Genomic DNA, 24016 nt, shown 5'->3' on the forward strand with positions numbered 1-24016 from the left:
CTGTCTGTCACCTGCTGATCCATGTACTTAAAGTGTTCTTGTTGCTATTTCTGTTCTATACTACACGGCATCACAGTCTTCACGCTCCATGGGAACAGGGAAAGTGCGGACTGTCATGCATGGGAGAAAGTGTGCAGTTTCTTAAAATTTATGTGGGTAGAGGCAAATGAAAAGAGTAAACATCCCATTAAAAATGTGCTAGAGATGAATGCAGTAGCTATTAGCATTTCCCATTGCACAGTTAAGAGAATAAAGAACAAGGCGTAAAACATAGTTACAGGTACTTCCCAAGCCTCCTCTGCTTCAGAAAAGACATGGAAGAAAGATAAGAAAATTTTGCATTTGGATAATTTTGATAAACAGATACATAATTTCCCCACGACACACAAACAGTGCCCAATGCTAAAGTCAGTAGCTCCAGTACTAAAAAAAAATTACAGGAGGCATTTCATTATTATGATCCTTGCTAAACAAGTTAGGCTACAGATTCTAGTTTCTATTTCTTTGCTCCTGTCTTACTAGTATGTTTAAATATAATTCACATTATATAAAATTTACCAGCTGGGAAAAGTCGTGAGATAACAGGGAGGTGCTAGTTGAACATTTAGATATACGAAATAAATGCACTGACTTTTTGAATAATGTGAGAAATAAAGAGGACACATCCATCATGTACTGTAATTACAGATATATCCATGGTTCTCGCATTAGATGCAACTAGTAGTCAGATTGGCTACGCAAAGGCTTAAAAGCACCTTGTTGTACCACACACAGATAAAAACTGAATGTTCAGAATGTGAGACATTTAATAATGTCCTGAAAATAACTAAATGATTCCCCCCGCAGGAAGAAAATCTGGTTTTGTTCCAAATATGCTTTAAATATTCATGTCAGACTAAACTGGCAGATTAGTATTAAGAGATAATTGCTGTAAAATTTTTATTGTAATTATTTAAGCACTTCAAATACATGCATAAAGCAGTATTGCAGTTTGACTGAATTCTCTCTTTCTTTGTACAAGGTGGTTGGAACAGAAATGGATACCCATATTTCCCAGTAGGTCCATTATTGTGCTTGATAATGGTATTTTGAAATTTTGTGTTTGTCATATTATTGGTTGTACTGACATAACCTTTAATATGATCCTTTGTAGACTTGGGGTGTACAAGTTAACACAGGGATGCTTTGAGCAAAGGCTGCAGCTGTTACAACTGCACCTCCCCTATTACATGTGACCTTTACTATTGTCCCTTCCCCTACCAAGCCAACTACATGTTGAGCTTGAAGATGTATGGCATCCATCCGTACCATTTACATGCACAAACACTGATGATGACCTCCAAACTAGTGGTTTTTTCTCCTCCAGTTCTTAACCAAATTACAAATAAACATGTTGATCAACATTCATCGGCTAGATAGATGTTGGGTAACACAACATTTTTTCAAAATGATAAGTTACACCACATACCTCCTCCCTTAGATGAAGATGTTGCCACTACTATAAAACATACATAGATAATATTTGTAAATACAAAATCCCATTATTGTTAAAACTGAAACAAAAGAAACTAGTTACTTTTACATTTTCAGCTGTTAAACTACATGAACTGGAACACATTCATGCATCACATTTCCTCAAAGTATTAGTTCATATAATTCAACTTTTATTTCATTAAATATAGTACAGTCCTGATTTGGCTTACTCATAATTGTATGTATTCTTAATTCACTTGTGTGTATCTACTAACCGTAACTTGTAATAAGCATTCCTCATTTAGTTATTGTTATTTGACATCATGTGAGCAACATTTACTATCGTGAATTCTATGCTTCTTAACTTCATCTGAAAGCTATCTATATATTTCTTTATCTGGGGCACTCTTGTGATGACAGGTTTAAGTGTATGAATAAGAGAAGTGTTACCACAACAGGAAATACTGAGTGTGGAAAAAGAGAAGATAACCATGACCATCCTGGTAGAGGTGAAAGGAACAGATAGAAATGCTTCCCACCATCCACCCCAGTGATCCCTGCCTGGCGAGTGCTTCACTGGTGGGCTGTAAGATGATGGTCACCAATCCTACAGAATTGACACTCCTGGCTTCATTCTCACAGGCCCTGAAAATTGGTTGTAACACCCTACTATTGAAAGCCAATGGCGAGAGTAGCAACACAAGTAGTAACCTTCATTCAGTTAACATACTAAACTACCAAAGAAAAACTTCAACTCTAGTTGATACCTCTTACTTAGTCTCCACTTCCTTCAAGTAAGACAGGGCAGGTAAATACCTGTACTATTTACATTAAGTTAACTTAACCTCTTCTAAGAAATGTGTCCAGACCCAACTGTAAAAACTTAGTAAATTTCAAATAGTACAGATTTCACTTTGTATAAAACTCGTAGGAAATATTGTTACTACTACTCATCAGGAAAGCATATTAACTCTCATCAGATATTGTCATCTGACAAATTAAATACACGAAACCCTTACAAAATATAGTGAGAGGTACTTGCAAAATAAGCATACCTAGTGAGTTGGTGGATATACCCAATCATTATTACTATTGATAAGATAATAGATGTTTTATATTTTACCACAGCATGTGTTCATTCATTGGTCACTGACATACAGCAAAAGAAGTTAAAATTTTAGAGCAAAAAGTAACATCTTGTAGCATTGCATACTATACTCGCTCTCTTGTTTCTAATGAAACAACACTCAAAACTCAGACGTTTATATCCTTGTTACCCATGTATTAACCCATTACATTAACTGGACCACTACAACTTCAGATTAAGCCTCAGTCACACCAGTATTCCACTTTTGTAAATACTGTAAATTACAATTCCTTGCTCAGAAATCTACTTCATAAAAACCATGCAATTTTCACGTGATAGTGTCCTTATGAACCATGAACCTTGCCATTGATGGGGAAGCTTGCATGCCTCAGTGATACAGATAACTGTACCATAGGTGCAACCATAATGGAAGGGTATCTGTTGAGAGGTCAGACAAACATGCGGTCCCTGAAGAGGGGCAACAGCCTTTTCAGTAGTTGCAGGGGCTACAATTGGGATGATTGACTGATCTGGCCTCATAACATCAACCACAAGACCGTGCTATGCTGGTACTGTGAACGGCTGAAAGTGAGGGGAAACTACAGCTATAATTTTTCCTTAGAGCATGCAGCTCTACTGTATCATAGTATGATGATGGCATCCACTTGTGTAAAACGTTGTGGAGGTAAAATAGTCCACCAATTTGGATCTCCCAAGTGGGAACTACTCAGGAGGACGTTGTTATCAGGAGAAACAAAACATGTTCTATGGATTGGAGCATGGAATATCGGATCCCTTAATCGGACAGGTAGATTTGGAAATTTAAAAAGGGAAATGGACAGGTTAAAGTTAGATATAGTGGGAATTAGCGAAGTTCGGTGGCAGGAGGAACAGGACATCTGATCAGGTGAATACAGGGTTATAAATACAAAATCAAGTAATTAATAATGAATTAAAGAATGCAGATAAGCTGCTATAAACAGCATAGTGAACATGTTATTGTAGCTAAGATAGACACGAAGCAACACCCATCACTGTAGTACAAGTTTATATGCCAGCTAGCCCTGTAGATGAGGTAGAGACAAAAGAAGTTATTCAGATAGTTAAAGGTGACACAGATTTAATAGTTATTGGGGACTGTAATTTGATAGTAGAAAAAGGAAGAGAGGAAAAAGTAGTAGGTGAATATGGACTGGGGGAAAGGAATGAGAGAGGAAGCCACCTGGTAGAATTTTACACAGAGTGTAATTTAATCATAGCTAACAGTTGGTTTAAGAATCATAAAAGAAGGTTGTATTTGTGGAAGAGACCTGGAGACACCAAAAGGTTTCAGATTGATTACATGACGGTAAGAGAGAGAGGTTTTGGAATCAGGTTGTAAATTGTAAGACATTTCCATTTGTGAACTCTGACCACAATTTATTTTTTATGAACTGTAGATTAAAACTGAAGAAAGTGGAGAAAGGTAGGAATTTAAGTAGATGGGACCTGGGTAAACTGAAAGAACCAGAAGTTGTAGAGAGTTTCAGAGGGAGAATTAGGGAATGGTTGACAAGTATGGGGAAAGGAATACGGTAGAAGAAGAATGGGTGGCTTTGACAGATGTAATAATTAAGGCAGCAGAATATAAAGAAGGTAGAAAGACTGGGGCTAGTAGAAGTCCTTGGGTAATACAAGGGATATTGAATTTAACTGATGAAAGGAGAAATTATAAAAATGCAGTAAAAGAAGCAGGTGAAAGGGAACACAAATGTCTAAAAAAATGAGATCAACAGGAAGTGAAGAATGGCTTACAGGACTGGCTGGACGACAAATGTAAGGATCTAAAAGCTTAAATCACTAAAGCAAGATAGTCCACCTACAGGAAAATTAAAGATACCTTTGGAGAAAGGAGAACCACCTGTATGAATATCAGGAGCTCAGATGGGAAACTAGTCCTAAGCAAAGAATGGAAAACAGAAAGGTGGAAGGAGTATATACAGGTTCTACACAAGGCAATATTATGGAAATGAAAGAGGACATAGATGAAGATGAGATGGGAGATATGCTATTGCACGAAGAATTTGAGAGAGTACTAAAAGAAATAAGTCGAAACAAGGCCCCAAGACAACTTTGCATTGGAACTACTAACAGTCTTGAGAGAGCCAGCCATGACAGAAGTCTTCCATCTAATGAGCAAGATGTGTGAGACAGGTGAAACACCCTCAGACTTCAGGGATAATATAATAATTCCAATTCCAAAGAAACAGGTGCTGAGGGATGTGAAAACTACCAAACTATCAGTTTAATAAGTCAGATAGCAAAATACTAACATGAATTCTTTACAGAAGAATGCAAAATGGAAATGAGCGTATGGCATTGTGGGCCGGGAGTCCCTCATTTGGGGAAGTTCGACCGACGAGGGCAAGTACTTATTGCATTCGATGCCACATTGGGCGACTTGCGTTCTGGAGATGGGGATGAAATGTTGATGAAGACAACACAACACCCAGTCCCTGAGCGGAGAAAATCTCCTGCCCCAGCCAGGAATCGAACCTGGGCCTCTTGGCGTGGCATTCCGAGATCAGTTTGGATTTAGGAGAAATGCAGGAATATGTGAGCTCATACTAACAATATGACTTCTCATAGAAGACAGATTAAGGAAAGGCAAACCTATATTTGTAGCATTTGTAGACTTAGAGAAAGCTTTTGACAATATTGACTGGAATACTCTCTTTCAAATTCTAAAGGTGACTGGGTGAAACACAGATAACAAAAGGCTATTTACAATTTGTATAGAAACCAGATGGCAGTTACAGAGTCAAGGGGCGTGAAGGGGAAGCAGTGGTTGAGAAGGGAGTGAGACAGGGCTGGGTTGTCTCCAATGTTATTCTATTTATATATTGAGTAAGAAGTAAAGGAAACAAAAGAAAAATTTGGAGTAGGAATTATAGTCCAGGGAGAAGAAATAAAAACTCTGAGGTTTGCTGATGGGATTGTAATTCTGTCAGAGACAGCGAAAGAACATGGAAGGCCAGTTGATCAGAATGGACAGTGTCTTGAAAGGGGGATGTAAGATGAACATCAACAAAAGCAGAATGAGGATAATGGAATGTTGTCAAACTAAGTCAGGTGACACTAGGGGAATTAGATTAGGGAATAAGACACTTAAAATAGTAGCAGAGTTTTGCTTTTTGGGCAGCAAAATAACTGGTTATGGTTGAAGAAGAGAGTATGTTAAATATAGACTGGCAATGATAAGGAAAGCGTTTCTGAAGAAGAGAAATTTGTTTACATTGAGTATAGATTTAGGTGTGAGGATGTCTTTTTCTGAAAGTATTTGTGTGGTGTGTCGCCGTGTATGGAAGTCAAAGGAGGACGATAAACAGTTTAGACAAGAAGAGAATAGAAGCTTTTGAAATGTTACGCTACACAAGAATCCTGAGAATTAGATGGGTAGATCATGCAACTATTGAGGAGGTATTGAATAGAACTGGGGAGAAGAGAGATTTATGGTACAACCTGACTAGAAGAAGGGGTAGGTTGGTAGGACACATTCTGAGGCATCAAGGGATCACCAATTCAGCACTGGAGGGAAGCATGGGGGTGGGGGGTAAAAATCGTAGAGGGAGGCTGAGAGATCAGTACAGTAAGCAGAGTCAGAAGGATGTAGGCTGCAGTAGTCATTATGAGATGAAGAGGCTTGCACAGGATAGAGTGGCATGGAGAGCACATCAAACCAGTCTTTGGACTGAAGACGATGACAACAACAATAGCAACATCATCATCTAAGTATAAATTACTCATGTGCTCATTTCTTTATTTTATCATTTTAGAGAGAACAGTGAAAGAAAATGTAGTTAAAAGAAGATATGATGCCAAAGATGAGTGAAGAAATATGGCACATAATTATAATTTCTTTGTGCCTGTGGCATTGGAAAGTGTACCCCAACCTTTGAGTACACCTGTCAACCCACATATTTCATTTCTCTCAGTATAGACATGAGGGTGTGTACCTTCCACTTAAAATCTCCCTTCTTGCCTCTTTTTCATATCTTACATAAACATTTAAAATCTTTTGACATAAGATATGAAGTTGAAATATAAATGTGTAACTGAATCTGACTCTGTCCTTGTAAGTAATCACTTTTCTAAATGTTGTCACTTTTCTAAATGTTGTCACTTGTCATTTATAATTTTTGTCTGTATGGCGGTACCTAAAAACATTTTTCTGGGTGGAGCCAAGGCTCCCTACTGCATGTTTTGCCATAGAAAATTGTTTCTCTTCTTCTTCTTCTTCTTCTTCTTCTTCCTTTCTCCTTGTTTTTACTGTAAACCATGCAATCCTTTGTTGAATTTTTCACTTTACTTTATAAGAGGTATTTTCCCATTTAGTCTCTCCTTGTTGTCAGATGATGATGGTGTTCCTGTCTTCTCTGATTTGTATTTCTCACCTGTCTGACTAACTGTCCAATTAGATTTATTCTATAGGAAAGATGAATCTGTACTGCTTCTCCACATTCATTTTTGTCTATTGAGTGTGGAATATAATTGTTCGCAACTTCAATCAGCCAGAAGAATAATTTTTTTCCATCACTTGTTTGATCATCTTTGCAAACCATAGCAACCACAGTACTCACCAGTCCTATCCACTCCTTCCATATACTTTGTGTATTCCAAAAGAAGGGTTTCAGGAACTTCACAGGCTCGTTCTTCCTGTAATCAGTGATCAGTTGGGGTTGAGAACCAAAAAGTATACCCATGCTGCTAACCTTTCGTCATGGAAGGAAAGACACACAGTTTCCATTTCACTTTGATAGGCACATAACTCATATTCAGCAAGTTTTGCCTTCTTCCGATCACATGGAAAATCTTTCCTAGAGGGCATAACTCTGTTAGATGAAATTTCCTTTTGTGCAATTCCAGACCAAGTTGAGGTCTTGTGCAGAATCTGTTGAATGAACCACTATTCAAGTTGCAAAAGGTAAATCAGAAGGCATTCTGTAGTTATCTTTACATAATACAAAATGTGAGAGAAAACATAACCATTTTCTGAATCACACTTCTGTACTTTCATCTATAGCCACATTTCTTTGTGGTACATTAAATTCCTTGCGTGTACCGTTAATATATCCACTAACGTTCTTCTCCTTGCTCCGTCTCAGATGCTGATACCTCTGAACTGTGACGGTTAAAACTTAAAAAAAAGGGGAGGGACAAGAGAAAACATAATTGAAAAATGGAGTTTGTTCTACTCAGTGTTTTGTAAAATAGTCAAGTTATTCTGGCTTCAAATTCAAGGCCATATTCACTTTTATACCAAGGAAAGCCTTCAGTTGTTCAGATGAAACAACTCTCCACAAGTGTCACATAGAGTGTTGTGTGAGTGTAATGACTTTCTGTGTCTTTTCTCTAGCATATATATATTTGTAGCAGAGTTGGGATTTTGGTTAGATACCCTGAGGAATGATGAAATCTTGTTTTGCAGCAGAAAAAGGAAACCACATGAGAGATCACCATCACCATAAACCTTCCAGATATTTGTTACAGGTTGTGTCTCTTCATCACTTTCCATTAGATACTTATTCACTAACACTTATGACACTGTGCATGGTGTAAGTTTCTTCTTGATAACTTTCATCATTTTTTTTTTTTTTTTGCCATTACCCTACTGGAAACGTGTGAATGAAACATGCTTTGAGTTGTGAGGTCATTATACTAACTGCTGCCATACACCTAGTAGATTCCAACAATGCAGCAAATGGAAAACAGAATAATTGAAACATCTGACATCAGAGCCATTGCAGAAAATCGTAATGTTTGACATAGTCCGACAGTGACGCCAGAAGAGTTAGAACACCTTATTTGCTGTACAACACAAATTACAACCAAAAATAATAAGTAAATTCAAGCTGGCTGTGACACAGCTCACTACGAATGGTTTTGTGTCTCGCTACTTCGCGATGATGGCAGGAAATTGGATCACAGTATCGGCTACACTGTATTGCTCTAAATTGATAGGCAGTAGGTATAATTGTTGGCAGCTGGGGCATTGTTATGGCCCCAGTGAAACAGTCATAATCCTTTTGTAGTTCTGGCTGCCAATATTCTGAATCACAGTCTTGAAAAGTCTCTAAAAGTCTCTAAAACTTATACCTGGTGGTTCCCCACACCATGCAGGCAGGCATAACACCATTGTGGCTCCCCAAAACATTTGAAGAATGGGACCTCTCCCCACGTTCCACCATCATAGCCGACGGTCACCTGGGGTACTGGATAAGCGTGACACATCACTGAACACAGTGTGATCCCATTCATCAGCAGGCTATGCTTCCTGGCCACAGCATCATTTTAAGTGCAGCCATTTGTGTTGTGGTGTTAATATTAGCCTACTCATAGAACAGCAATAGCCCTGTCTGGATGCTGCTTCTCTCTGACCAATAGTGTGGGGTGACCCAATGTGTTACAGGGAGGCCATTACTTGCTCTTGGTTTTGCAGGCACATATGTGAAGGGGTTACAGTGTGCTTGGTGCACAGCAGGGCAACCCTCCCTTCTGGCACTAAGATGTAGTTGACTGGAACTTGACAACCATCATGGCTGCCCTTACGTTTCCATGCAGTCAACCCTAAAGCTACTGTTACATCCGAATGCCCCACAAATCTGGATATTGCACAATTTGACCATCATCCAGCCAAGTGAAGACCCACAATGGGACCACTTTCAAATTCAGATGAGTACACTGTGTATCCATGTCCTTCACAGTGATCACTGAAGCTGTTCAAGCACATTATGTACCTTACCAGGCCTGTTAACAACATTAAACATGAACAACACTAATACAGTCTTGTGGCAATCCTACCTTTCACAGGGAACTGCAATTTTTGTTTGTTGGTGTGTGTGTGTGTGTGTGTGTGTGTGTGTGTGTGTGAGAGAGAGAGAGAGAGAGAGAGAGAGAGAGAGAGAGAGAGAGAGAGAGAAGTTACATTGTCATGCAAACACATCTGTGTGCTTCACTGTTTTTGTCAGGCAATGTAGTTTGTGTACTTGCAATACAAATAGCTGTACGTAAAATACTGTGTGTAAAATTTCACAATATTGTGGACAGAGATTAACATTTATTTACCAACCACTGAAACAGGAGTAATTGAAGCAGGTCTGGCAGCAATAGAAATTTGGAAACAGAATAGAATATTAGGTGTTACTAAAAAAAATCCCATCTTGGAAGAAAAGAAGACACAAGTAATACAAGTGCAGAAAAGAAAAACAGAGAAACTTTACCTTATCCTTAACACTTTTACACTTGATCTTTTCCTTAATGTTGTTTGGAATCTTTCCTGTCTTCTGTTGAAGGTGTTTCTCAGAAAGCTAGAGCCTTATTTTTTATTTATTTGTTTATTTCTTAACCTACAGAAAGGGAAGTAGCTGTGTTCTAGTTACTCCTGGTTTTGCAACTATTAGTTAGATTCTCTTCATTTTTCATAAATATTTTTGATATTTGTTTCATGTGTTCCATAAACAATGGATGTAATATGTGTTGGTAATTAGCAACCATAAATATTCAAGTAACTGACAGGTAGATTATATTGTGCAGACAACATTGTAGGCAGGTCAATCACAGCTATGAGTATTCTTTTTGTGTATTAATAACCACTTCAGCTCTATTTTGGTCCTTTATTTCTGTACCACTACTGGTTTCATGGCATTAAAGCCACATCTTCAGATGAGGTATGATTAAAACATTAGAGCAGAAAAGCTCGGAATCTTTTTTCACAACATTCATCCACAGGCAAGCTGTTTACTTTCTTGCCATCAGTATGACAGAGAATTTGACCATGTCCCCTGTACGCAGTTCCACATAGATTGAAAAACAGATCACTATGATACAATTTGTTTTGGACCCATCCACAATATTGGAATTTGGCAGTTTTACTCCATGACATATCATCTTTTAGCAGTGTTTTGCACTGAAGGACAACAAATGCTGGGAAAAAAGATTCCGAGCAATTTCCACTCTAATGTTTTAATCATATGTCACCTAAAGGTGTGGGTGTAACACCATGAAACTGGTAGTGGTCTTTTAGGACCAAAATACAGCTGAAGTGGTTATTAATACCCAAGAGAGAATATTGTGTTTTGTTCTTTGTAATTTTTTTTCTCTTTTTTAACAGCACCACTGCCGTAACTGTGGAGAAATTTTTTGTAACAAGTGCTCAGATAATGCAATGATGCTACCCTCTTCAGCAAAGCCTGTGCGAGTATGTGATGAATGCCATGTGTACCTTGTTGGACGCTATTCTGTGTGCAACTGAGGACCAGATACGTAGCCATCGCTATGTACATAATATGTATTGCTTCTAAAGGAGCTTTATGTATATATATATGAATTATAGATTATTTGAAGAGTTACATTAAGGAGGTTATAGTGTCTGTTATAACTGTGATATATTTTGTGAAATTATTTATAAGAATAAGCAGATTTATTTTTGCCACTCTTGTCAATGTTATAATAAAAACAATGTGTTCTGTAATATAAATTGTCAAATGTACATTTCATCAGTGAAACTGATACTGTTTGCTTAGCACAACGAAAATCTTATTTTGTATGAAATGTATATTTTAGAGTGAACAAAAGTAAGGATGACAAAAAAAATTTATCACAAAAAATGTATGTATGCTGTAATATATTTAAACTTTTGATGTTGTTTTTATGGCTGTTCACGTAAGTTTTTACTTAACAACAGTTGTTTCAAGTGGCTGAAGCTTTAATTGTCATTCATTCATTCCATTCATTCATTCATTCATTAGTTTTGTAGGTTACATATTGTTTTCTGTAACACTGTGTCTAGTGGCCTTCATTGTACTTTAATCTTATACACTAAAGATCTGAAAAGTTGCCACTTGAAAGTTTTTAATCTTGAATGTAATCCTCTTTTATGAATCCATTTACAAGGTGCATTCAAGTTCTAAGGCCTCAGATTTTTTTTCTAATTAACTACTCACCCGAAATCGATAAAACTGGCATTACTTCTCGACGTAATCGCCCTGCAGACGTACACATTTTTCACAACGCTGACGCCATGATTCCATGGCAACGGCGAAGGCTTCTTTAGGAGTCTGTTTTGACCACTGGAAAATCGCTGAGGCAATAGCAGCACGGCTGGTGAATGTGCGGCCACGGAGAGTGTCTTTCATTGTTGGAAAAAGCCAAAAGTCACTAGGAGCCAGGTCAGGTGAGTAGGGAGCATGAGGAATCACTTCAAAGTTATCATGAAGAAACTGTTGCGTAATGTTAGCTCGATGTGCGGGTGCGTTGTCTTGGTGAAACAGCACACGCGCAGCCCTTTCCCAGACGTTTTTGTTGCAGTGCAGGAAGGAATTTGTTCTTCAAAACATTTTCGTAGGATGCACCTGTTACCGTAGTGCCCTTTGGAGCGCAATGGGTAAAGATTATGCCCTCGCTGTCCCAGAACATGGACACCATCATTTTTTCAGCACTGGCGGTTACCCGAAATTTTTTTGGTGGCGGTGAATCTGTGTGCTTCCATTGAGCTGACTGGCACTTTGTTTCTGGATTGAAAAATGGCATCCACGTCTCATCCATTGTCACAACAGACGAACAGAAAGTCCCATTCTGGTCGTCCGTCAGCATTCGTGGCACCCACCTGGATGACACTTTTCGCATTTTCAGGTCGTCATGCAGGATTGTGTGCACAGAACCCACAGAAATGCCAACTCTGGAGGCGATCTGTTCAACAGTCATTCAGCGATCCCCCAAAACAATTCTCTCCACTTTCCCGATCTTGTCATCAGACCGGCTTGTGCGAGCCCGAGGTTGTTTCGGTATGTTGTCACACGATATTCTGCCTTCATTAAACTGTCGCACCCACGAATGCACTTTCGACACATCCATAACTCCATCACCACATGTCTCCAACTGTCGATGAATTTCAGTTGGTTTCACACCACGCAAATTCAGAAAACGAATGATTGCACGCTGTTCAAGTAAGGAAAACGTCGCTATTTTAAGTATTTAAAACAGTTCTCATTCTCGCCGCTGGCGGTAAAATTCCATCTGCCGTACGGTGCTGCCATCTCTGGGACGTATTGACAATGAATGCGGCCTCATTTTAAAACAATGCACATGTTTCTATCTCTTTCCAGTCCGGAGAAAAAAAATCGGAGGCCTTAGAACTTGAATGCACCTCGTATGTATATTATATATACGGACCAGATCTGTGAAGTATCAAAAGTATCTCTTGTTTCATAAGTGGCTGTCTTTCATATTTAAAAAATTACCTTGGATAAAAAAAATGAAATTTCCAAGTAGAGAAGTAAGATAACATGTATAAACATGAACCTCTCTTTGTTTTCACATTCCAGAAACGTTAATTTTATTGCCAAAATACTGCATCTTAAGATCCTCACCTGAGACATTTTTTCAGTCACTGCCATTCATTCCATGGAAATGTGCAGTACTTAATTTGTCGTCAAGTGTGTAGTGAAGAACTCATCCACATTCACAACCAACATTTTGAGTTGGTATACTTACAAGGGGGAGTGGGAGAGGATGTATTTGTGCTCTCTGTTTGTCATAATGTTCTGGTATGTATTTAACATATAAATTAATTTTGAATATTTTCTTTATTGTGTCATACAACATGTGTTCTTGCCTCAACTATGTTTTCAAGATATGGTTTGATCAGAGTATTTTATGTTCTGTTCTTGTACTTATTTCTTTAAAGAAAAGACAACTTCTGAAAGCAGTTATGACTTTTGTCTCAAATCAAACATTTTCATGCTATAAAACTGTTTCATATTATTTGAACAACTGCTAAACACATAAGGTAATTGCAGTGAATGAAGTAATTGGAATGCAGCTATGAAAACACACAGAAATGTATTTGCATTACACACTGGTCAAGATCATGATCTCAAATATTATACATTCACTTCCATTTCTAGTATGTGTGTTGCTGAATAGGTTTTAGTTGTCAGTGCAGCTGACATGTGAAGGGTGCTGAAATAATTGTATTTTCACCATCATTTTGTAACCTGTAGCGGAGATGACTGACTGGAAGTCACTTTGAACATCTACATCTGCATGACTACTCTGCAATTCACACTTAAGAGCTCAGTAGAGGGTTTGTCGAACCACTTTCATGCTATTTCTCTGCAGTTTTACTCTCAAATATCACATGGGAAAAAATGAACACCTAAATCTTTCTGTGCAAGCTCTAATTAATCTTATTTTATTACAGTGGTTATTTCTCTGTGTGTAAGTGGGACTCAACAAAATATTTTTGCTTTCTGTGGAGAAAATTAGTGATCAGTTTCATGAAGAGATCTCATCACAGTGAAAAGTGTCTTTGTTTTATTGATCGCTATCCCCAACTTGCGTGTAATATCTGTACACCCTCTCCCCTGTTTCACAATAATACAAAACGAGCTGCACTTTGTTAACTTTTCCGATGTCCCAATGTCCTCCATCAATCTTATCGAGTAAGGGTCCCTTAGAGTGCAGCAGTACTCCAGAAGAGAATTGGCAGGCATAGTGCAGGCAGACTCTTTAGTGGATTTGCAGCATAACAGATACATCATCTAAATCATTTTACATTTGATTTCGATCTCCTGATTGACTTATAGGTGGTACACGACAACGTCATATGCAAACAATCCAAGAGATCTGCTCAGATTGTCTACTAAGTTGTTTATATAAATTAGTAACAGCAAAGACCTGTTTAACCTGCTTGGAGAATGTGTTTAACTTGATGACTTTATTAGTTACTATGAACTGTGACCTTTCCGATAGGAAATCGTGAATCCAGTCTCTCATCTGGAACAAAATTTGATAGGCACGCAATCTGGTTAGAAGCAGCTTGTGAAAAATGGTATCAAAAGCCTTCTGGAAATTAAGATCCATTTGAGATCCTCCATCAAGTACACTCATTACTTCAGATGAATAAAAAGCCTGTTGTATCACAGAAGAATGATATTTTCTGAATCTGTTTCTGTGTCAATAGACCATTTCTTGGGGTATTTCATAATGTTGAAAAACAGTATATGATCCAGAATTGCACTGTAAATTGATGTCAGTGATGCGGATCTATAATTCAGCAGATTACTTTTGTTTCCTTTCTTGTGTATCGGTGCAACCTGTGCAACTTTCCAGTCTTCGAGTACGGATCTTTTGTTGAGCGAGCGGTTGTATATGGTTGCTAAATGTGGCTCTGATTACATCAGGAGTAAAAAGAAAATATTACACTTCTAACACTTGAAGTTTGTGCAAACTTTTGACTGAAATAAAATGATGTACAGTACTGAGATAGGACTTGACTAGAAAACCACAATGTCTTCAGAATAATTTTTATATGATCGCAAGATGATGGAAAATCTTGGATAGAACAAGCAATTGAATGAATTAAGATAATGACTTAGTCACTTTAAAGTGGACTCGTTTGGAGATTGATAGGCACATAAATTAAAAAATGCTAACATTGCAGCTCAAGCTGTAAATTGGTATTCTCCAGTAGAGCACACATATACAAATAAATTCTCACAGTGTAATATCCTGACTGGGGTAAGAAGCTATGTTGGAGGTGGTCAGATGAAGTGGCAGGAGAAAGAAGGAAAAAAGGAGGATATTGGTTTATCAGAGGGAGGCACACTAATGGAAGGTGATAGAAGTGTAATCAAGGAAAAAGGGAAGAAGGAGCTGGGCAGGATAAAATAGTAGGAGAGGGATATTACCAGAAGAACAGTGTGAAAGAGGATCTGTAGACATACAAATTTAACAAAAGTGAGGAAACGAAATTGAAGTATCAAGAAGTTTGAAGCATGAAATGAACGGTAGTTCAATAAGTATTTATGCTTGTAGACATTTGTGGTGTTACCATCATGTGCTGCTCACTCTTAGATTGTGCTAAAACAGATATGATACTGATTCCCTGGTTATTTTGGGTTTTGCACTACATTTTGTAAGTTTGTACTGCTTGGTTTTCAGTGAGATGAAAAAGGTTCAGTATTGTCCATTGATTTACCTTTTGGTTTTGGAAGGAAAAATTTGTGCCTAGATGAAAGTGAAAATGGATGTTGTTACATGTTTCTGTTCATTATTGTCAACTGATGGATAGCGTGTCAACAAATTTAAACATGATCAAATAATTGTCTTTGATCAGGATTGCACAGGATGCCCAGCAGAAGTTGTTACCAAGCAAATGATCCAAAAAAGTCAATGACATAATTGTTGATTATCACCAAATGAAAATGTGCAATGTGCGGAGGTCATAAGTATGTAAAACAGAATGGCAAACAGTATTTTTTGTGATACTTTGCTGGGATTTCTGACAGTGGACACCAAGAGGATGTGGCTTTCGCCTTTGAAGCGGTGTTTGGAGCAGTTTAGACAAGATCTGAGGGGATTTTCTCTTTAAGTTGTCATTGTTGATGAGACGTAGATTCCTCATTGTTACCTAAAAACCAACCGACAATCAAAACAGTGCAATGCTGGTGGTGAATTTACCTGAAAGCAAACAAAGAAGATCCTATCCACCAGAAAAGTTATGGCAATGAAGTTTTGAGAATTGAAGGTGTCATAAACTGTAGACAAGCAATTTAGAACTGAGATACTTGACTAGTTTGAGAGGCAATTGAAGAAAACATGCCCAAGTGGTGAAGAAAGCACTTTTCACCATGACAACACACCAACACACTAGAGATGTGACAAAATGTCATAAAGAAATGGTCCGCTAGTGGAAAAAACTCTGCGTGAAGACAAGACAGTGGTTCACAGGAAAAATATTATGTTTGCATGAGGTGGTCTCAGTCAACATAGGTATTATATTTGAGTGTTTGACAGTTCCTGTTTTTAGGAAGGACTACAAAGTAATATTGTTAAAAGTATGTTTCTTTAAAACAAGACTGTCAGAGATAATTTAAAGGCAACTTTGTTGATAGCATGAGTACTTCTTAAACAGCCCTCAAATATGAGAGTAAGTAGTTGGGAGGGGAATAGGGATAGGAGTGCATATAGGACAGAAGCTTGCAGAGACTGAAGCTAGAGAAATTGCAAGGTTGACGATTGTATTTGATGACGGTTTCAACTTATACTGTCTTGGACACTGTTGTTGCCAAAGACAATCTATGAGTAAATAGCTTGAAGAAACCATTAAATTCAACTATGCTGTGCTCAGCAGCAATCTCTGCCACAGTGTGGGCAATTTTGCCCTTAACGGTTGTCATTTACGTGGTTGAACAACTGGTTAGGAGTCATGCCCAACAAAATAGTCCCATGCAGTAGCCATAAGTGAGTTAGTGCATGAATAACACTTTGAGGGTGGTAAGACTATTAGATACAGGATATTCCTCATTCAAGGGCACCATGAGATACAGAATTTTATAAAATGTGCAAATACAGAGACAAAAGTGATTTGAGATAATCTGAACATTTATCATCATCTTGTTATCAACTCAAAATAAAATCTAATATCAGTTGCTTTAAAAGCTATTGTTTCCAGCCTGAGATAAATTAAACTCAAATTGTCATCATTCTATGTTTGCAGTGATTATTCCTCAAACTACCTCATGTTTTTGGTATAGCTGACTGTGATGCCCCTCTCGTTTGTTCAGTATGAGGGGGACAGCGATGTTATTCATTTGCTATGCCTTTGGAGGATTTTTGTGTTGTTGATGATGATTATGATGATGAGAATGTATCTTTTGGGATTTGTTAAGGAATACAGTTTCCTTTCTAAAAGTGTGAGGCCTTAAACAATTCAGATTTTGCTATACAAGCACATAGGTAGAAGCTTTATAGGTAAAATTTTGTATTGATGTAACCAAAAACTAGAGAGAGCCATGAGTACCATACTTCAGTTGTATTGAAAATAATTATGCTTCAGAAAAAAACTTTCCATTACTTAGTACATGGCTTCCTGTCAATTTTAAGAGAAGTTATATATTAATAAAATGTTGCCTTTAAAAGTAACTTTGAATGACTCCAATTCATGTCTGTAGAATGTGGAAATGAGAAGCTTTACTTACCAAGAAAACATTCGAAGTTACAACTTGCATGTGTTAAAACTCATGAAACTGTTTTGCCATTAAAACAAGGTACCCTGGACTCTGAATATATTTGCAGTTACGAATATGGACAACTATCAGCACTGTAATTGAATAATGACAATCAAAATTTGTGGTGGACTGGGACTCAAACCCAGATTCCTCGCTTTATGCGAGGGGTCGCCTTATCTGCTTTGGCTAACCATGCATGACTCACAGCCAGACCCAAACTTCCGTATGGTGCTGTTCCTGTGTCACAACCTATACTCATACACACATGTAATTCCCATACAGGGGAAGACATTTTAATTGAGAGTTGCTGCCTGGTATTGGCTGATAAGTACGATATTGCAGTGTTGCAGTATTTTTGAGAAGAACAATGCAATGTTCGTTTAGACATGCTTACCAAGAACTGATCATGGCTGCCCCCCCCCCCCTCCCTTCCCCTCTTCATTCAGAGTTGAGTGGAAGGCTTGAACAAGAGACTGAAAGTTGTGTGACAAGCTAGACTGTGACTTCCTAGGGTTGAGAAATGTAGGGTACCTATTATGGGTCAAGTGTGCATTACATATTAGAGGCTGCCACCCAGATATCTGACTCTGCGTTCTGGGGCAGACAAGGGCATGTTAGAGTAGATGAGTCTCCATCCAGTCCAGATAACAATAGCTGTATTAGACCCATAACTATCATTGAAGATAAAAAGAAATGCCTCCCTTCCCCCCCTCCCCAAAGTGAGAGCAATAAAGTCCTAATGGTTAAGTGCCGAAGTTTCACAGGAGAGTGCCGGGGATTTAAATGCTTATAAAACCCAGTGAAGCTTACATCATACTAGGTACAGAAAGTTGGTTAAAACATGAAATTGACAGCAGTGGGATGTTTGGGGAACATATAAGTGTACGGTATACCTAAAATAGGTTGATGAGAAATGGAGGCAGTGTATTCATCACGTTAGAGAAGGATCTCACATCCACCAAGATAGAAATTGAAGGTGCTTGTGAAATTGTTTGGGCAAGACTCAGTATCAGGAATGGATATAAACTTTATAACTGGTCCTTCTACTGACCACCAGACTCATCCTCTCAGAGAAAATCTCAGTTCGTTAGAACATAAGTTACCCAATGGTGCTGTAAAAATTGGAGGAGATTTGTACTCATCCTACAGCCAACTGGGATGATTACAGTGATAACACATCCTGCATGAGATTACTAAATGCATTTTTGGTCTCACCATAAAGATGGCACATTGAGTTGCAGACAGGCACAACAAAAAGTGTGTTACATGTTGAGCTTTCAGCCAAATCCTTCTTCAGAAAAGAAAAAAAAAAAAAAAAACGCACATTAACACAAGCAAGCATACTTCACACATGTGTGACTGGTGTCTGCTATCCGGTTGCCCCAGCTGGAATCCACAGACTCTAATATCTGAGAGACATTGTATCAACAGTGTCGTCCCCACAACAACATGCCGCTATGTGACCACATGTATTGTTGGTGCATCTCATGCCTCAAATTCTTCCTGCTGAATATAATAATTACTCCTACTGGTCACATTTTCTCCCTCATCCTCGTCTTTTTTTGTATGTTATTTTTCTCATCTACCTATCCCACACAAACTTTTGAACCTCTCCCTAACCAATCCCAATCCCTCTTCCCCCCCCCCCCCCCCCCCTTCTCTCTCTTCCCTTACCCTATCACATGCATGCTTCCATACATCATCCATTCCATCCTTTTTCCTGTGTTTTTATATGTATTCTTTAGTGTATTTGAGCATTTTTTATGTATTTGTACAGATTTTTGTGTATTTTATGCTTTTGTGTGTCTGAACGTATTTTTGTGTGTCTTTCTCTGCACAAAGTTCAGTCAGGTCTTGATAAGATTTAAAGGTTATGCAAAGAATGATAACTTACTTCAAAAATTTAAAATCTTTCACTTCACAAAAAAAAGTTGTATTCCATGGCTAGACTCAACAGGTCACATTTGCAATCGGTCAGCCCACACAAATTCCTGGGTGTAAGAATTTTTTGGGATGTGAAAAGGTAAGACAACATAGTCCATAATCCCAGCAGTAGGTAAAGCAGATCACAGCTTATGTTTCATAGGGAAATGCAGTCAGTCAGCAAAGGAGATTTGCATCAAAACTCTCATGTGACCAATCCTAGAATATTGCTCTCAGGTGTGCGGGATCCATTCTAAATTGGTCTGAAAGGGGTTGTTGAATAAGTTTGATGACTCATGGCAGTGTGTCTCAGAGATGTTGAAAGAATTAAACTGTCACTCTTGAGGGCAGATAATAACTATCCCAGGAAATCCTACTTAAGTTTGTAGAATCAACTTTAAGTGATGAATCTAGGAATATACTACAACCTTGTCACTTTCATAGAAATTGTGAAGTCAAGATTAGACTAACTGCAGCACACCCAGAGGTATTTAAGCAATGATCCTTCCCATGCTCCATATGTGAATGGCAGAGGCTGGCACAGTGGTAAATACTCTGTCATATATTCACTGTGGTTTGCATAGTACAGATGTATAAGTAGATGCAGACATGTTGCCTGCAATTGCAAAAAGTCATGATGATCTCTCCATTGGCAAAAGATTCTGGGTTTGCCTGCCATTTGGTTCTCTTGAGAGGTGAAAGCCAAGGGGGGTGACAATGAGAAGAAGATCAAGTAAGCAAGTACCACAAAAGGTAACATGCTACGAGTTGGAACTTGGAAACTCAGAAGTTTGTACAGAAGATATAAAATCTGAAAAGGGAAACTCAAAGGCTGAATCAAATTGCAGTGGGGATCTGTAAAATGAAAAGGAAGAAGATATGGATTTTTGGTCAAATAAAGGGTAAAATCGACAGCAAACCAATGCCAACAACAAAAGGTCAGATTTACCTGTCAATGATGCAGTTAGAAAAGATAGAGATAGTGTATGAGAATGTTGAATGGGTCTTTTCAGTACGTAAAGGGAGATGATGATCTAATAATCATAAGGGATTGGATTGTGCCTTTTATATCCCATGCCTCCCAGAGCTCTGTTAAACTCTGACTTTAAAATTGGACCATGTCTTCCCTCTACTCTGTGTTTAACAGTGGAATCCCAATTGCAGTATTAATGTTGATGTCCTTGCTTTCAATTTCACAAAAGATTGTTTTGCCTTTTCTATATTCTGATCCAGTCCTTCTCATGATTGTGTATTTTGATTGCCATTGATTTCCGCTACACTTCTTGTTTATTTAATTCCTAAATTATTTATAATGCTGTATGTATGTTTTTTTCTGATCATTTTTGAATTTTCCTCTGTCATCAGTCAATTGAAGTATTTCTTCTGCTACCCAGGGTTTCTCAGAGTTAACCTCCTTGTGCCTTACTTCTATGATTGTCCTTTTGAGAGATGTCCTTTCCTCTTCAACTAAACTGCAAGTTATGTTATTCATTGTCACAGTGTCTACAACCATAGATAACTGAAAAATGCATCTCACCAATGCTGAATAATTCAGCATCCCACTTCTTTCCACTTTGATTCCTATATACAGTTCTATTAAGCTTCAACATGCTCTTCATTTTTACTAAATTCTAATCTGAGTTTACATCCGCTCCAAAATCTGATTTTGAAACTCCGTCTAACCATGATGTGAGCCATCTGCTGAATTCTTTCAGTATCTCCAGGCCTTTTGAAAGTACACCACCTCCTCTTGTGATTTCTGAATAGTATATTCGCTATTACCGGCTGAAACTTACTGCAGAACTCAATTAGTCCTCCTGCTCTCTCATTCCTGATTCTAAGTCCATATTCTCCTGCATCTCTGTCTCACATCTACATCTACATCTACATCTACATTTATACTCCACAAGCCACCCAACGGTGTGTGGCGGAGGGCACTTTACGTTTTTGGAGATAAATGCAAAAACTACAGCACAGTCAATTTAATCAAGGTCCTAAAAAGAATAATATCAAATGAACAGAAGCGAAAATTGAGGTGTGAGATGATGATCAATTAGGCTTCTGGAAAGGTAAAGGAACCAGAGACAATTCTGGCTTTCTGCATGATAATCGAAGCTAGACTTACAGCCTAAGAAAAATCAAGAGTTTTTCGTAGGGTTTGTTGACAAAGAAAAAGCGTTCGAGACTGTAAAATGGTGCAAGATGTTGGAAGCTATGAAAAATTATCATCAGCAAGCTATAGGAAAAAGACTGGTAGAATTCAATATGTACACTCAACAGCAAAATAATCTGACCACTTTACACAAAAGGCAGAAAAATCTAATCACTTAGCTGTAACAGAAGAAAAACTGGACCAGGGTATGTTGTCAGACAAAGGAGTGGCTCGATGATAATAGTAGCAGTAGTAGTAGTAGTTTGTTTATACAAAGACAGTTTACATTGCATTGATTGCATCTGAAAATACATAGTATATAAAAATAGATACACACTCAGACAGACAGACAGAGGCTCACCATACCAGTAAGGCATCAAACTGTGCTGCCATGGTAAGCATGAGGCTTACTGTACCAGAGGGATGAAGTACCTTCACAGACATAAGCACGAGGCTTACCATATCAGAGTGATGTTGCACTGCACCACCATTGTAAGTACAAGGCTTACAATACCAGAGATGTCTGGCAGTGTGCTGTCCTCATGAGGGTTCACTATACCAGAGAGCAGCGCACTGCCCTGACTTCACGGGCAACTCAACGCAGACACTTCAATTGACTCTCCAAGTCCTCGAGGTCAGTACAAGTCACAAGACGTTGATTCCAATAAAGTCATGGCTCCCAGTGCCTATAGTATAGTAGAACCTAAGGCTAGGAACTAATCCCTAAAATTTATAGTTGGACAAATAACAGGCTTGGCCGAAGCAAAGTATTGGTTAGAGTCGGAAACTTGGCCTGATGAGAGGGTGGTACTAGTAGAAAATTATGAACATTACATATGTAAAATGCTCGATAGATGACATGGCAAGGACGGAAATGTGGTACAATGGTGTTCGCACGTAGACACTATGCAGTTTCATTTTAGGGAGAGTTTGAGAAGGGTCATGGAGCAGGAGGAAACATTTGACAGTAACACTTGATGAAAAATTAGTCAGGGCTTTGTTCATGCAAGGATTATACAATGAACGCATTAAGACAGTGACAAGAGATCAAGGGGAAAAGCTAATGCTATCAGAAGCAATTGATTTAGCTACAATGGAAGAATCACATTCGATAAAGAGAAATACTGAGTAACAGCTGCGCCCAAGCAAGGGAGACGGACAATGTCCGCTTGCTTCAACTGTTGCAGGGAAGGACACGTAGCATGAGAGTACCAATGAAAAATTTCCATACGCAAAGTAGACAACTTTAGGGATGCTCCAGCCCAACCCTTACGGGTGTGACTTGTCATCAAGGAAATCGGTATCAGAGAATTCAAAGGGAATGGCCCACAGCCCCAAGGTCCATCACCTGCAGTGCACACAATGCAGTTTAACTGGGCACTCATTCTCATGCAACAGGGCCAAGCCAGTGACTTGCTACATGTGTCACTGAACTGGCCATTGTGCCTGAGTGTGTCAGGGGATTAAGTGGGCCAACATATGGAAGAAAACTTCCATGGGAAACGAGAGAAGAGCATAGTGATATAGTCACTTTACACGGTATCAGGTATTGTACAAACCGCTGACTGCACTGGGACGAATGATTATGTTCCGTTATGGAGAGCCAATATGAAAGGTTAAAAGGTAACAATATAAATCTATTAATTGACAGTGGAGCCCATGTCAATTTTTGTTAAAACCAATGCGTGGAATGATTGGGTACAGTGGGATACCAATGAAGCTGTAATAATAAAAAGTATTGTCAATGAGGAAATTCAGACAGAAGGCTCGACACAATTAAGATTGAAAAACAAGGACTTGTAACGAATGGGTCACAAAATTTCAAGTCATGGATGCTTTTACTGACTTGCCATTTGATAGTCTACTAGGGAGAGAATTTCTCAAAAGTAACAGGGTCATTTTAGATTACGATTACAGAGGAATATGGGACTGCGAAGGCGTGGGAAGGTGCGCCCATAGCTTCACTCATTGTTAAAAATAATGGAAAACAGAGGGACACATGAGATAGCTACATTCTCATAACATTGTTAAAAATAATGGAAAACAGAGGGACACATGAGGATAGCTACATTCTCATAACAAAAGGTGGTAAGACACTGAACACGGGGGGGGGGGGGTTTCTTGTGTAGGTACCAAGCAAGCAGAAGTGTTATGAACAGGTAGCTGACCAGCCGCTTCCAACACTATTGCAGGCCACCACAGCAAGACTCAAAACAGATGAGCAAACAATGGAAAAAATGGCTGGAGGAACCCAGTGAGTCAGGAAAACAAAAGTCACTTCCCATGACATCAAACATCAATGGTCTCTGTGCGGAGATAGTGGTCAGCCCG

The 24016-nt window shown here is 38.5% G+C and overlaps 1 protein-coding gene across 4 annotated transcripts in view; it reads left to right on the forward strand.

The window, feature by feature from the left end:
- Positions 1 to 11972, forward strand: part of LOC126187445 (RUN and FYVE domain-containing protein 2) — a 154550-nt gene extending 142578 nt beyond the window's left edge. For 3 of the 4 annotated variants that reach the window (XM_049928532.1, XM_049928530.1, XM_049928531.1), the window contains one exon: positions 10710 to 11972. In XM_049928532.1, coding sequence (XP_049784489.1) covers positions 10710 to 10850 — 141 coding nt within the window. In that variant the 3' untranslated portion in view covers positions 10851 to 11972. The remainder of the gene's footprint in view (positions 1 to 10709) is intronic. The other variant, XM_049928529.1, reaches the window with a different exon arrangement.
- Positions 11973 to 24016: the final 12044 nt, after the last annotated feature.

This window comes from Schistocerca cancellata, chromosome 5 (genome assembly GCF_023864275.1).
Source record: "Schistocerca cancellata isolate TAMUIC-IGC-003103 chromosome 5, iqSchCanc2.1, whole genome shotgun sequence".
NCBI classification, from domain to species: domain Eukaryota; kingdom Metazoa; phylum Arthropoda; class Insecta; order Orthoptera; family Acrididae; genus Schistocerca; species Schistocerca cancellata.